This window comes from Coregonus clupeaformis, chromosome 23 (genome assembly GCF_020615455.1).
Source record: "Coregonus clupeaformis isolate EN_2021a chromosome 23, ASM2061545v1, whole genome shotgun sequence".
Taxonomy (NCBI): Eukaryota; Metazoa; Chordata; class Actinopteri; order Salmoniformes; family Salmonidae; genus Coregonus; species Coregonus clupeaformis.
The window spans coordinates 2,693,663-2,708,292 of NC_059214.1; the positions used below are offsets into that span (position 1 = coordinate 2,693,663).

A 14,630-nucleotide genomic window follows, 5' to 3' on the forward strand; every position below is an offset into this window, starting at 1 on the left:
GTTGATATATTGAAGCAACGTCTCAAGACATCAGTCAGGAAGTTAAAGCTTGGTCGCAAATGGGTCTTCCAAATGGACAATGACCCCAAGCATACTTCCAAAGTTGTGGCAAAATGGCTTAAGGACAACAAAGTCAAGGTATTGGAGTGGCCATCACAAAGCCCTGACCTCAATCCTATAGAAAATGTGTGGGCAGAACTGAAAAAGCGTGTGCGAGCAAGGAGGCCTACAAACCTGACTCAGTTACACCAGCTCTGTCAGGAGGAATGGGCCAATATTTATTGTGGGAAGCTTGTGGAAGGCTACCCGAAACGTTTGACCCAAGTTAAACAATTTAATGGCAATGCTACTAAATACTAATTGAGTGTATGTAAACGTATGACCCACTGGGAATGTGATGAAAGAAATAAAAGCAGAAATAAATAATTGTCTCTACTATTATTCTGACATTTCACATTCTTAAAATAAAGTGGTGATCCTAACTGACCTAAAACAGGGAATTTTTACTAGGATTAAATGTCAGGAATTGTGAAAAAAGTTTAAATGTATTTGGCTAAGGTGTATGTAAACTTCCGACTTCAACTGTAGTTAGATGATAGCTAAATAGCCAGTCAATATGCAGCTAGCAAGCTAAGGTAGCTCTTTTGAAAAGATACTGTAACTAACCAGCAAAGCAGTTTAGCTAACCTATATATCCGCCTGTATAATTTGGAAATAGTCTTGCCATTTCAGTGTTTTATAGATTAGCCAGTGTAATATGTTTTTTCAGTGTTTTTGGATGCCATGTGCTTACCTTTTTGATGTGCTAGTTGTGAATGTCACTGTGGAAAATAGTTATTCTTGCTGCAGTGCACTAGCATGTTTGATATTTGAATATGATTGGCTGATGGGAAAGAATGGGCGGAGTTGCTTAAACATGGGCGGAGTTGCTTAAACATCAGACTGGAAGGCGGGGGGGAGTACCTTATGCCACTGGCGGACACAAGACTTCTAGTAAATACAGCCATGTTCAACCAGATACTCTTCTCATGGGGAGTCATAGTTTAATGGAACAGTACCAGGGGAGGCATCATCTAATATAACAGTTCCATTAAATAATGCCTCCCATCAGAACCCGCCTTACATACAATGAAACAGTCAGTAATAAAAAGACAACTTCTAACCACCAGAACTGTTCACCTTTATTCGCAAATAAATATCCGCTTTAAACTGCCTCTCACAGTGTGCAAGATCTACCACATCTCTTTGGAAATTATAGAAAAATAAAATACAAGAATTATAAGTATACTTGTACTTTGTACAAAATAGCATTCTCCCGTTGCTCAGCAGTAAGACATTTTAAACAGCCTGATCTAGTCTCTCCTTCCAGGAGGAGGGAAGTGTGTGTGTATGTGTGTCCTCCCCTCTGAGGGACACCTGAATGGTCTGTCTGTGAAAACCTGCTGGACAGGTGAGCTCCATTTAGAAGTTGTTCCAAACCACATATCTAGGATCAGCTTAGCCTACCTCCATTCTTACCTCAACCATTAGGGGGTAAACTATTAAACTGACTTTAGATCAGTGTCTGGGGGCAACTTCCTCCTACTCCGTAAAGCAGTGAAGGCGGGTGGGAGGAGCTATAGGAGGACAGTCTCATTGTAATGGCTGGAATGGAATTTTTGGAACTTTCCATATGTTTGATGTGTTTGATACCGTTCCATTGGTTCCATTTCAGCCATTACAATGAGCCTGTCCTCCTTTAGCTCCTCCCACCACTATCCACTGCCATACAGGCTCCTCAGGTACACTCCTGCTCCAGAACATACTATATTGTAGGTGTGTGTGTGTGTGTGTGTATGTGACCGACTGGGTTTGAACCTGGGTCGTCTGTACTCCACAAGACTATGTTAGCGTGCCGAGTTAAAGCCTAAGCATTAGCTAACGCAAGTCTTCAGGTTTCAGGCATATATTTTTTGTGGTTCACCGAACCACCTGCGTTACTGTGGATCTGGAGAGGTTTATGGGTTATTACAATGCTGCTGAGGGCCATATAGAGACAAAGAGATATATGACTCTGGTGCTGCTGTCTCTGTGTGTCTGTCACCGAGCAGAACATACCTCTCTCTCTAGCATGGAATACACGTGAGTCTTGACCACAAAAACATATAATGAAACCAACTACTGTATGCCCAACAGCCTTGATTTCCCCTCCTACTATATACCGTACATTTGTTTCCAACAGCTTTCATAAGTCTTTAGCATTGCACGACTGCCCTGTGTAGTTGGCATGTTAGCATGTACAGAGTCTGTTGAGGTTTGCTGACAATCTGCTCTCAATGTCTATAGGTCCATAAGAGAGTATTATTTATTTATTTCTCTTATCTTAGTTACTGAGACGACTGCATATATTGCTGATTTCGATAAAATGGTAAATAAAGAGATAACATCCAGATTTACTAGGGCGCTCACATACAGGACTGCACAGATATAAATATTAGTTTAGGATTATAATCGATAAATTGTCTATACACTTAAAACATTCAGAAATCCTCTGCACTTCAAAAACGGTCTCTTCGTTTTCTTCAAGTATTAGCATACCCAGATACTCTGGAGAGGTTAAATAATGCAACAAGAATACCTTATGATGACGCTTACTTATCAAACTCCAAAATAATTCACATCATATTATTTAAGGACAATCCTTTTGATTGTTCATCTGTTAGCAGCTACATCATGGTCACAAAAACATGGAGAGAAAATGTACATTCCCAAATCTACAGCTCTACTGTATAATAATGTTGCTCCACATAGACGAGAAGTACTGATGCTGCAACAAGGCATACATGCCCCAGGGGGAGCCAGGGACAGCCAGTACAGTGTGTCTCTCAGAGTCCTGTCTCTGTCTCTGCTGTTCTGTCTCTGGCTGAAGCAGGTTCAGGTGTATAAAACAGTCTGGCTTTATTGAGGTTCTGCATCGAGGTCCAAGTGTGTAGTAGTCTGTCTGAGAGAGGCCTACGGGCTGAGACGGTCTGTCTGTCTGAGGGGTGAAGACTGAGGCACAGGCTGTGGCTGTCTGTCTGTCTCTCTGTCCATCTCTCTCTCTGTCCGTCTGTCTGTCCGTTCTAAGGTCTCATACATGGAAGCCCTTCTCCTGTTCGTGTAGTAGCTGCAGTCGGAGGTTCTGTATGCTGCTGACGATCCTCCTCTGGTGGCCAATCAACACCACCCCGATCCTCCGCACGTCTCTAGGGGGAGAGAGAAGACACACGCACACGGCAGACACACATGAGCACACACACACACACAAACGACACACAAAATCGGTTAAGGGAAATTGTTGGGTTAACTTCAGGTAAGGAAGGATAAGATTGGGAAGTAGTGTCAGAGTAATGCTTAGTTGAAGTTAGAGTAACGTTAAGGTAATGTTTAGTTGACGTTAGAGTAACGTTAGGGTAATGTTTGAGATAGTGAACAGTCCTCCACTCACTCAATGCTCATCTGGGCCACTGAGTCCAGTGTGCTGAATCCTGCTGCCACAAAGCTGCTCTTGTATTGGCTCATCTTGATGGAATCCAGCCAATCCCCGATGGAGATGAACATGGGGTAGTCCACCACCTCTCCTGGGGACTCTGGTAGACTGACAGATGGATAAAACAAAAGATAATAAAATAAGAACTAAAAATGTTCACTTGCAAGTCAAATTAGTGCCGTCAGTAGCTCTGGATAAGAGTGTCTGTTAAATGAAATGAATGTAATTGTACCCCTGTATATCTTCCACCAGGGCCAGCAGGCTACTGGGGTTCCTGATCAGCTTGTCCAGGAAGGAGACCACGTCAGTGAACTTGGGCCTCTGGCTCCTCTCCTTCTGCCAGCAGTGTAGCATCAGCTGGTGTAGAACTACAGGGCAGCCCATAGGAGCAGGGAGACGGTAGCCCTCCTCTATGGACAGGATCACCTGGGGTGGATGAACGGAGAGAGTCAGCACGCATACACTTCTCGCTTTATGTCATCCAGCCATTATGTGTCTACTGCGCCAGTATTATCTGATACACTTTAAGCATGTCTCTAGGGTGTGTTAGGGGGACTGTGTGAATATAACAGCCCCTTCAGCTGGCCTGTAACCTTGATGTCCTCTCTGAGCCCTGACGGGTGAGGCAGGATGGGGCTGAGGGGTGAGGAGGGGGTGAGGAAGGTGTGAGGAGACAGAGGCAGCTGCAGTCAAGGATTGGCAGGGGCGTTTGTCTTGGAAAGCACTTCTAAGCAATTCCCCAGCATCACAAATCCCCATGAAGCTAGGGGCTGTGTGTGTGTGTGTGTATGCCATGTGAGGAGCTGATGGGGATTACCAAGGAGCTTTCACACTCCACAGGGAGACGGCACGAATCCCCTCCATCCCTCAATCTCTCCGCCGATTGACCTGAGACCGTGAGGTCACTCAGCCAGTGTCTGAATCCACAACTTTTAAACCCCTCTGTTGGCCAGTGGCTCTCACTCTCTCTCCCTTCACCTCTCCCTCTGTATTTATGTATTTCTGTCTTCCTCTCTCCGTCTACAGTCCAATCTCAAAGCTTTAGATATCATACAGTATGGAGATTCATAAGAAAGGACTTTGACGATATCCAATCCCCATTAAGACTCCCAGGTTAACTCCATAGAGCTCGCCAGCTTGTAGTCCTAAAACACGGAAATTATTTACCTTTGGTTCGTTCGGCTATTCCTACGGGGGAAATTAATAGGGAAAGAGTGGGGTTTTGGGATAAACGCAGAAAATAAGGTCAGAGGTTAACACAGGCTTAGGAGATCTTCTACGTTTTGTTCCATGAGATAATATCAGTCAGTAAACATGACCTTTATGCATTATGAAGCCTTTAAGTGCTTTATGTGCTTGTTTTGATTACATAAATGCTTCACAATTCACGAAAAGTGACTTTAGCTGATGAAGATTACAGCATACAAAAAATGTATAAGATCTCCTAAGCCTATGTTTACCACAGACGTTATTTTCGGGCGTTTATTCAAAAACCCTACAAAAAAAACATTAATTTCCCCATAGACTTTGTACCAACGAACCATGGTTGAGTTAGTGTCTACAAAAAGACGCCATTACTATTGCTCTCTATAGAGAAGACCTCATCCACAACTCACGTCCTGATTGGACATCTCCCAGTAAGGCCGCTCCCCGTATGACATCACTTCCCACATGACGATTCCGTAACTCCAGGCATCGCTGGCTGATGAGAACTTCCTGTAGGAGATGGCCTCTGGAGCTGTCCACCTGATAGGGATCTTACCTCCCTGTTCTCTCACACACACACACACACACACACACACACACACACACACACACACACACACACACGTCAGGTTCCATCTGCTTTGTGACAATGCATGCTTGAGGAAATATGTGCAATTTATAGACATCTGCTACAGTCTCACAGTGTGATTGCACTTCTCTGAAGTCTCTTAACAGGTACACACACATTTTCACAGTTTGAGACTTTGTGTCGTGGAACAAGGAAAAGCTCTGAGCTCTGAACAGCAGAACTAACCTCCCTCCTGGCCTCTCTCCCTTTCTCTCTCTTTCTCTCCCCCGCTCTTAAAATGACGGCAGAGTAAAATCACCAGTCTGCACAAATCCTTAGTGCGTATTCTGTCTGTAACCCAACCTGCCTGCTCCCTGCTCTCCTCCCCCTACACTCCCCCTACACTTCTCTTCCCCCTGCCCCCTAGCCCTACCAAACCAAAGTCCTGTCGAGTGGAAAATGGTTTACAGACCCGCGAATGCCCCCAAAAGCAAAATGTCCTTTTCTGTTCTCTCCCTTTCTCTCCCCTCTCTCTTTCCCAGACCCCAGAAAGCACCACTTCCCCTCAGCGTGACTCTGTAACCCAGAGAATAGATGTCACCAGGAGGTCAGGCAGAGTCAGAGAAGCGCTTTAACTTTTCACTGAAACACTGTGTAAGTGTTTTTTTTTAATACACTCCAGAAAGAGGACAAAAAGAACAACAGAGGATTAATGGAAGTTTGGCAGGGGAATAAATAACAGTAGCAACATATGACTTGTATTTCTCTTGTTTGTGTTTGTGTAGGGGATAGAGATCAAGGGTTAGGAGTTAGAGGTCAGGGGTTAGAGGTCATAGTTACCGTGGTTGTGTAAGCAGCCTCGGGGTCGTCCTCCAGGACTCTGGACAGGCCGAAGTCAGACACCTTACACACCAGGTTGCTGTTGACCAGGATGTTGCGAGCGGCCAGGTCTCTGTGGACGTAGCCCATGTCAGACAGGTACTTCATGCCCGATGCGATACCACGCAGCATGCCCACCAACTGGATCACTGTGAAGTGGCTGTCATGCATCTAATGGAGAGAGAGACACAAGAGGGAGAGATTTTCATTTGTTATGTATTTTTGTTTGTTTATGATTGAAAATCAATAAACAAATGCACAATAAAGAAAAAGAAAAAGAAAGAAAACAATTGTTCATCGCTTCTCACCCTCAGGAAAGAGTCCAGAGATCCATTCTCCATGTACTCCACAACAATCATCACAGGTCTGCCTGAAATCACAACACACAGCACCACCAGGTCACTAAGATCCCAGCAAACATGACCCCATTGGCCCCATCTGGGTGTTCGGTGGGCACGGACTAACCCACACCAAGCCCACACCAAGCCCACACCAGCCCAACACAGGCTAGCCCACACCAGCCCAACATGGGCTAGCCCACACCAGCACAACATGGGCTAGCCCACACCAATCCCAACATTGGCCAGCCCACACAAAGCCCAACACAGGCCAGCCCACACGAAGCCCAACACAGGCTAGCCCATACCAAGCCCAACACAAGCTAGCCCACAACAACCCCACATCAACCCAACACAGGCTAGCCCACACCAAGCCCAGCTACTTCATAATGTAGACGCGATGGCTCATTAGCATATGTGGGGGCATGGTTTCCAAATACCCCAATTCATGTTGTTAAGTTAAAAAAGAATACAAGATAAAAATTGCTGACACCATTCAAAACAATGAGGGCCAATTATCTCGTAATCATATTTTTTCAGACAGAACCTTACAGTTCTAAGTTCACAAGGTATTTTGGTGAACCCATTACTGAGAGTGTCGTTCCAGTTTAAGTATTCTGTTGTGTGACGTCAACAAATTAATGATTTTGTACACTGCCAATGATGAAGTCTGTAACAACTTTATTGTCTTTCTGTTACGACATAACTGGAAGCAAATCCAAAAGGGTGGGTTTATTTCAGGTGAAGTGAGGGCTGCCCTTCGGGCCACCTGCTTTGAGGCCAATGTGAAGCTGATGAGCAAAGGTTCATTGGTCCAATGTGGGCAGCCTACTGACATGGGTCAAATTTTTTAACCCGCATTAGGCCTGCATGTTTGTTGGGAAAAGATGGGCTTATTTCAGGCAAAGTGAGGGCTGCCCTCACCAGATATGGGCTGTCCACACTGGGCCAATGCCTTGGGGACCAATGTGGAGCCGAAGAGCAAAGGCACATTGGCCAAATATGGGCAGCCTAAGTGGGGCCAATATTTCTGCCTGCATTGGGGCCACATCTTGCCAATGTGGACATGTTTGCTGGGATATGTTAGAGATATGGCTAACAAGCCTGCACACCCAGTAGGTCTCCAGGACCTGTTGGAGAACCTTGCTCTACAGTAATACTACTATAAACCCAAGCAGCAGTCATCTACTGCATACTAGGTATATCATCGTGTCAATATTTTCAGAAGAGCATAAGGAAGAGTTTATCTGTGTTTCATTCATCCCTGTTTGCTGAAGGACTCAGAGTGTAGTCACTCTCTCCATACAGTGGTTAATAGCAGATTAACCAGAGGATAGAATAGATACTTTATTCTACATTTTTTACTTAACCTTTATGTTAAATGGACATTTGTCCCAACCCCCCCAGACACTCAAACATTGAGAGGCACAGGGGCAGCCATGTTACAGCACCATTGGAGCAGATTGGGGTTTAAGTGCAAGGGTTGGTACTCTCTCTAGCCTCTAGGCTACCTGCTGCCCCCATTTGCATTACCACACTGTTTCACAGTCAGAGTCTATGGGCCTGGGGAGAGATTAGCGTTAGCCTTTAGCATTAGCATGCTGTTCCCGGTCAGAGTCTATGGGCCTGGGGAGAGATTAGCATTAGCCTTAGCATGCTGGTTCACTGTGAGGGTCTATAGGCCTGGGGAGAGTGGACAGTAATCCACCACTGGATTAATTAACATCCTGTTTGATTAACAGCCTGATCTAATTACTGGCCACTGTTATCACTCTTTAGTCACACCAGGGGGGAGAAGAGGGGGAGAGGCAGGAGGTCAAGGGAGTAGAAGGAGATGAGAGGTGCCACGGTAAGGGCAGAGAGAGAGAGGAGGGGCCCGGGAGGGAGAGGGAGCTGCGGTTGAGGAGTAAGGACATCAGAGAGGAGTAGAACAGGGGGTGAAGACAGCTGTCTCCCCCTGCCTCCCATGGGGTCACCCATCTCCTCTCTGTGATCCCCCAGTGGGTGAGTGTGCTGCAGAGTGCACTAATTACAGGAGTACAGACAACACTGTTGAGAAAGAGAGAGAGAGAGAGAGAGAGAGAGAGAGAGAGAGAGAGAGAGAGCTAGAGAGAGAGCTAGCTAGCTATGGATAATTTCATATAGTTTAATAATGGATTAAAGACAGCAGACAGATGTATTCCATTATAAATCATACAGCCAAATCCATAAAACTACACAATCACAATAAAACAACGTTTTCAGAGCCCATTGATTTGTGTGTAGCCCATCAAGGACACAGAGTGAGTGTCATGGCTCCATGTTAATGAATGAGAGTGAACACTATAGGAAACCCCACTGTTCAAACTCATCAGACATTTCACAGCCCCTGATCCACACAGACAGCTGACTGGTTCTGCCGAATGCTCGTTTAGCCTTGCTAAAGTGACATTCTGTTTATTCCTCACAGTATCCTGTTAATCTGGGTAATTGGCCCAACAGACTGGCAGTATCGACAGGCCCGCTGTGAGGCTGTGATATCGGAATATCAAATCTGAGATGAGAAAAGAAACGGGATGGAAGGTTAAAAAGTGTGACCCTGCCACGGTTGAATTAGAACTAGGCCTCAGTTCAGGGGTTGTTGTCATGGTTACTCAGTTTCCTGTACAATGTGCTATTTCAATTGCATCAAACTTTTTGGAGGACTTAGTTTCAGTTAACTAATAGCCATTTCAGTGAAGTGAAATAACCTTGACATCCCTGGCCTGCTATTTGACTCCAGTGACTCTGTCAGCCAGGACCTGAATGGGGCTCTGTGAGGGAGTCAGCCAAGCAGAGAGAGAGAGAATCAGTGGTAAATGGAAGCTGTAGCAGGCATGGAGCAGCAGGTTGGCAGAGTTCAGGGGCTGTCTGTCCATGGTGCTGACCTTCTCTCTCTCTCTCTCTCTCTCTCTCTCTCTCTCTCTCTCTCTCTCTCTCTCTCTCTCTCTCTCTCTCTCTCTCTCTCTCTCTCTCTCTCTCTCTCTCTCTCTCTCTCTCTCTCTCTCTCTCTCTCTCTCTCTCTCTCTCTCTCTCTCTCTCTCTCTCTCTCTCTCTCTCTCTCTCTCTCTCTCTCTCTCTCTCTCTCTCTCTCTCTCTCTCTCTCTCTCTCTCTCTCTCTCTCTCTCTCTCTCTCTCTCTCTCTCTCTCTCTCTCTCTCTCTCTCTCTCTCTCTCTCTCTCTCTCTCTCTCTCTCTCTCTCTCTCTCTCTCTCTCTCCAGAGAACAGAATGAGATTGTAAAGTAGTGATGAATGTGGAGCATTACCTGGTGTTTCTGTTCAGGTAAGATAAAGTGTACACCCTGATACTTCTCTCTTTTAATGAGTCTCTGAAGAGGTTGAGGAGAAAACAACAGATGGAGAGAGACAGAGGGAGAAAAAGAGAGAGAAAAGTGTCTGAGAGTAAAGAGAGAGATATAGTAGGGAGACAACGATGGAGAAAGTGACAGAGTGTGTGGAGTACACTGGTGTCTCTACAGAACAGTAGACTAGTGCGGAATGGTTGCTACATGGTTGCTGCATTGTGCTGGTGTGTGTGTGGTATATGCAGCCATGGGGAATGACTGGTTGTGATGACGCACTCCCCGTGTCAGAGGCAGCTATCCCACATAAAGACACACTTTCTTCTGTCTGTCTGTCTGTCCATGCAATTCCCATGATCCTCCTTACTTTTGGTGACCACGCCCTCCAGCCTGATGATGTTTGGGTGGTCAAACTGTCCCATGATGCTGGCCTCTCGGAGGAAGTCCCGCCTCTGGCGCTCCACGTAGCCGCCCTTCAGCGTCTTTATCGCCACGGCAATCTCCCTCTTCCCCGGTATCCGCAGACGACCGCTACACACCTCCCCAAACTCACCTGGAACGCGTGCGCGCGCACGCACACACATAAACGCAGTAACCATATCAAACCACTGGTGGGCAAACTCCACAACACCTTTAACTCTCTGAATTATTAAACTCTCTAGAATCACCTCGCAATCTATTCATAGTCTCTCCTCTGTTTTCTAAAGCTCTAACAGTTTTAATATCCCCCACTGTGAGGGTCTGTGAGTGTGTGTTAGGCTGTTAGATTGTTATACTGAGCAGAGAGAAATTAAACTTAAATCAGGTGCTGGGAGGGAGAGCACAGGCTTTCTACTGTATAGGAGAGATATGATTAACATCCTTTCTGTAAAACGAAAACAGATTGCTTCATATGGCATATTACACTATGTTAATATCACACCCAAATGCCAGATCCTGTCACACCCACTAGGGTATATATAGAGCATACTGTCTAAAGGAGCTTCTGTAATGGTAGAGAATATACAGTACTGTATATATATATTGTTGCCATACCTAGCCTTGTACTTTCCATGCTAATGAAGCCTTTTGAATTGAATTGATAATTGAGGATAGAGTGCCTACCTGCTCCGATGACTCTTTCTATACGGATCCGGGTGGGGTCGATCTCTTTGGCAAACTCATGGACGGCCTGGGTAGGATCCTCATAGGTGTCTGGATCTACATAGGACTTTACCCCCGGGTACGGGAGAGCTGAGAGAGGAGAGGAAAAGACAGACAAAACAAGAGAAGAAGACAATGAATTCCAGGGACAAAGGTCAAGAGAGGAGAGACTGGTTTCTGACTTTGGTTATTTTGCTACCTGCCTCCTTCTGCCTTTCTTGTATTTGCTAACCTCTAGCTGGGATATATCAGTCTCCCTCTCTTTCAAACAGAACAATCCATGGTCATGAAAAACAGAGCTCCAGCAGTAACCTGAAGACACAATCAACCTCGAAAACCTAAACTCTGAAGGCTGGAGAGATACATCAATATATCACTGGAGAGGAAGAGAGGGAGGAAGAAAGAGAACAAAAGAGAGAAGTAGGAGGAAAGGGAAGAGGAGAAGGAGAAGAGAAAGTGTCCTCTGTCCTCCTTTGAGACACAGAGACAGTCTGTATGGAGTCAAGGCAAGCTGTTAACAGAGAGAGGGAGGGAGGGAGGGAGGGAGGGAGGGAGGGAGGGAGGGAGGGAGGGAGGGAGAGAGAGAGGAGGCAGACACACTCACTAGGCAGTAAGAGGCCCTGTCAGCCTGACTCTCCTGGGTGTGTTTTCAATTTCAGAGCTCATCCTGCTGTCTGTCTGTTCCTCTACCCCCCCATCCCTTTCACCCTCCCCCTCTCTATCTCCTTCTCCTTCCGAGTCATTTCCCTTTTTGTCTATCTGCACCTTTCTCTCCATGCATCACCCCGCCTTACCCCTTCTTACCCTTTCCCTCTCTATCCCCCCCCCCCTCATCTCAGGGATAAAACAGTGGAGGTGAAGAGAGAAAGAGAGAGAGTAAGAGAAAAAAGAAAGAAACACAGAGAGAGGTAGAGGAGAGGCAGAGCTGTAACTACATTCAGCCAAAAGGCAGGACACAGAGGACTTCAAATGGATTCTGAAGAGGAAAGAAGTGAGCAGGAGAGGAGGGAGAGAGAAAGAGAGAGAAAGAGAGATAAAGAAAGAGAGAGTGAGAGAGAGAGGGATAGGTAGAGGTGTTTCATAGCGTTTTGTTCTGTGTTTAAAGGTGCCAATTTATCACTCCTACTGACATCCCTTCCTCTCCCTCCCTCTTGCTCTCTGTCTGTAGTGTAAAACTGAGAGAGGGGTGTTACCAATCTCTCAAAGCCTGCTACGGCCAGGGGTTAGGGACACACTTCATACACATTCACATATAAACGAATAGAGGCTTGAGAATGGCAAACATGGTTAGAATTGATTGTATGCAAATTGTCCACACAACATTTCTCTCCAGGGTAGTTCTCTTTAGCATGAAATGTACAGAGAAGCTCAATAAGGTAAAGTGTTTGTGTGGAAAATCTATTTTAAGCTTTAAGTCTCACCACAGTTTAGCCATTCATCTTTCAACACACAAACTCACAGAAGGCTGAAATAATCAAATTAAATTTGTCTGTACACCTCGAATTGATAAAATTGAGAGAAGTGATGTGAGTCTGTGACTAGAAATCTGAGTGTTCGACAGAAAGAGAGAGACAGAGAGAAGATAAGTAGAGCAGGAGAAAAGAAACAGAGACACAGAGAGAGAAGTCCTACCATGTCCGCTCTGATAGTTGGTCCTCCTCTTGTCCTCTGAGCTCATCTTGGATTTGATGTACCACTGACACCTGGGAGACACAATGACACATTCTGTTACAACAAGGAACATGGTTATGCAAAACCACATGCTACAACTGAAGGAGTTCACCTTGTCCATAGAGAGATTAACTAAACCAAACTTGGTCTTGTATCTTGTGTGTGTTTGCCAGGGATGCTTGTGGAGTGGTGTGACAACGTTTTCACAGGAGAAACTTGAAACTTGGATCAACACATTTCTATTTGAACTTTGGATTCGCCAGCGCAGTTGTGTGTGTGTTTGTGTTTGGGTGTGTCAGCATTGGTTAATCACCGCTCCTCACACACTCACGCTCCGCCAGATGGGCTGAGCTATTCATAGCCCCCTCTCAACTCAAACACCGCTCTCTTTTAAACAGCCCCTCCTCACACACAAGACAAACACACACAGCGTGGAGAGGATCACAGGTTCACACTCCAGCCAGTCAACTTCATTAGCTTTATGATGCTGGAGGAACAGGAAGTAATTAACATATTGTCTACAGATCTACAGGAGAGAGAGAGAGAGAGAGAGAGAGAGAGAGAGAGAGAGAGAGAGAGAGAGAGAGAGAGAGAGAGAGAGAGAGAGAGAGAGAGAGAGAGAGAGAGAGAGAGAGAGAGAGAGAGAGAGAGAGAGAGAGAGAGAGAAAGAGCGAGGGAGAGAGAGGGAGTTAGAGAGAGAGAGAGAGAGAGAGTGAAAGAGCGAGGGAGAGAGAGGGAGTTAGAGAGAGAGAGAGAGAGAGAGAGAGTGAAAGAGCGAGGGAGAGAGAGGGAGTTAGAGAGAGAGAAGAGAGAGAGAGAGAGAGAGAGAGAGAGAGAGAGAGAGAGAGAGAGAGAGAGAGAGAGAGAGAGAGAGAGAGAGAGAGAGAGAGAGAGGGAGTGAGAGAGAGGGAGTGAGAGAGAGAGAGAGAGAGAGAGGAAAGAGCGAGGGAGAGAGAGGGAGTTAGAGAGAGAGAGAGAGAGAGAGAGAGAGAGAGAGAGAGAGAGAGAGAGAGTGAAAGAGAGAGAGAGAGAGAGAGTGAAAGAGCGAGGGAGAGAGAGGGAGTTAGAGAGAGAGAGAGAGAGAGAGAGAGAGAGAGAGAGAGAGAGAGAGAGAGAGAGAGAGTGAAAGAGCGAGGGAGAGAGAGGGAGTTAGAGAGAGAGAGAGAGAGAGGGAGTTAGAGAGAGAGAGTCTGAGAGCTCCACCAGTCTGAGAGCTCCATAAAAGAGAAGAGATAAACAGATAGTGAGACAAATAAATAGAGAGAAACAGAAAATGAGAGAGGGAGGTTACTGCCCTGTCCATGAGCTATTTCACAGGTTATAATCATATGACCACACACACACACACACACACACACTTCGCTAATGAGGCTGAGGTGTGTGTGTCTTTGTGTGGTATCACTGAGACAGCTTGTCAGCTGGTGTTGGCAGATTGACAAACAGGAACTGACAGAGTCCACCTGGATGAGGAGAGGAGAGAGGAGGAGAGGAGGAGAGGAAAGAGGAGGAGAGGGTCAGGGGCTTGGTTAGCCAATTTTTTAAAGTTGGAAAGTGAAAGTTCTCCATTGTCCATGAATCTGACATTAAGAAGGTTTAAATTATGCTGATTGGAATTAGACAGAGGCCAAAGCAATCAGCACACTCATTACTGAGAGAGGAGGGGTCAATGTGGGAGTGCACAAGCCTGCATGTTAGTGTGTGGGGGTGTGTGCGCGCGTGTTTGTGAGCGACTGTGGTTTCCCCTTACAAGATCCAGGTTGCCAGATCAGAGAGGCTATCAGAGCGCTGGATATCAATGGGTTGCCAGGTTGGGATCCTGCTGTGTGAGGTCTGAGGCCTGGACACTGACAGACAGAGGAGATAGCAATGAAGATAGAGGAGGAGAAGAGAGGGGGAGGGTTATAGGGAGAAGAGGAGGAGAAGAGAGAAGAGGAGGAGTGTAGAGGAGAGGAGAGGAGAGAAGAGACAAGATGAGAAAACAGGAGAGGGGGATTTGT

The 14,630-nt window shown here is 46.0% G+C and overlaps 1 protein-coding gene across 2 annotated transcripts in view; it reads right to left on the reverse strand.

Moving 5' to 3' along the window:
- Positions 1 to 1,166: 1,166 nt before the first annotated feature.
- LOC121536914 (ephrin type-A receptor 6) overlaps positions 1,167 to 14,630 on the reverse strand; it is a 279,339-nt gene continuing 265,875 nt past the window's right edge. Inside the window, exons 10-19 of one of the 2 annotated variants that reach the window (XM_041844555.2) lie at positions 14,381 to 14,470; positions 12,595 to 12,665; positions 10,924 to 11,052; positions 10,187 to 10,372; positions 6,470 to 6,531; positions 6,123 to 6,332; positions 5,125 to 5,274; positions 3,741 to 3,934; positions 3,467 to 3,616; positions 1,167 to 3,224 (exon numbers count right to left, since the gene is read on the reverse strand). In XM_041844555.2, coding sequence (XP_041700489.1) covers positions 3,110 to 3,224; positions 3,467 to 3,616; positions 3,741 to 3,934; positions 5,125 to 5,274; positions 6,123 to 6,332; positions 6,470 to 6,531; positions 10,187 to 10,372; positions 10,924 to 11,052; positions 12,595 to 12,665; positions 14,381 to 14,470 — 1,357 coding nt within the window. In that variant the 3' untranslated portion in view covers positions 1,167 to 3,109. The remainder of the gene's footprint in view (positions 3,225 to 3,466; positions 3,617 to 3,740; positions 3,935 to 5,124; positions 5,275 to 6,122; positions 6,333 to 6,469; positions 6,532 to 10,186; positions 10,373 to 10,923; positions 11,053 to 12,594; positions 12,666 to 14,380; positions 14,471 to 14,630) is intronic. The other variant, XM_041844556.2, reaches the window with a different exon arrangement.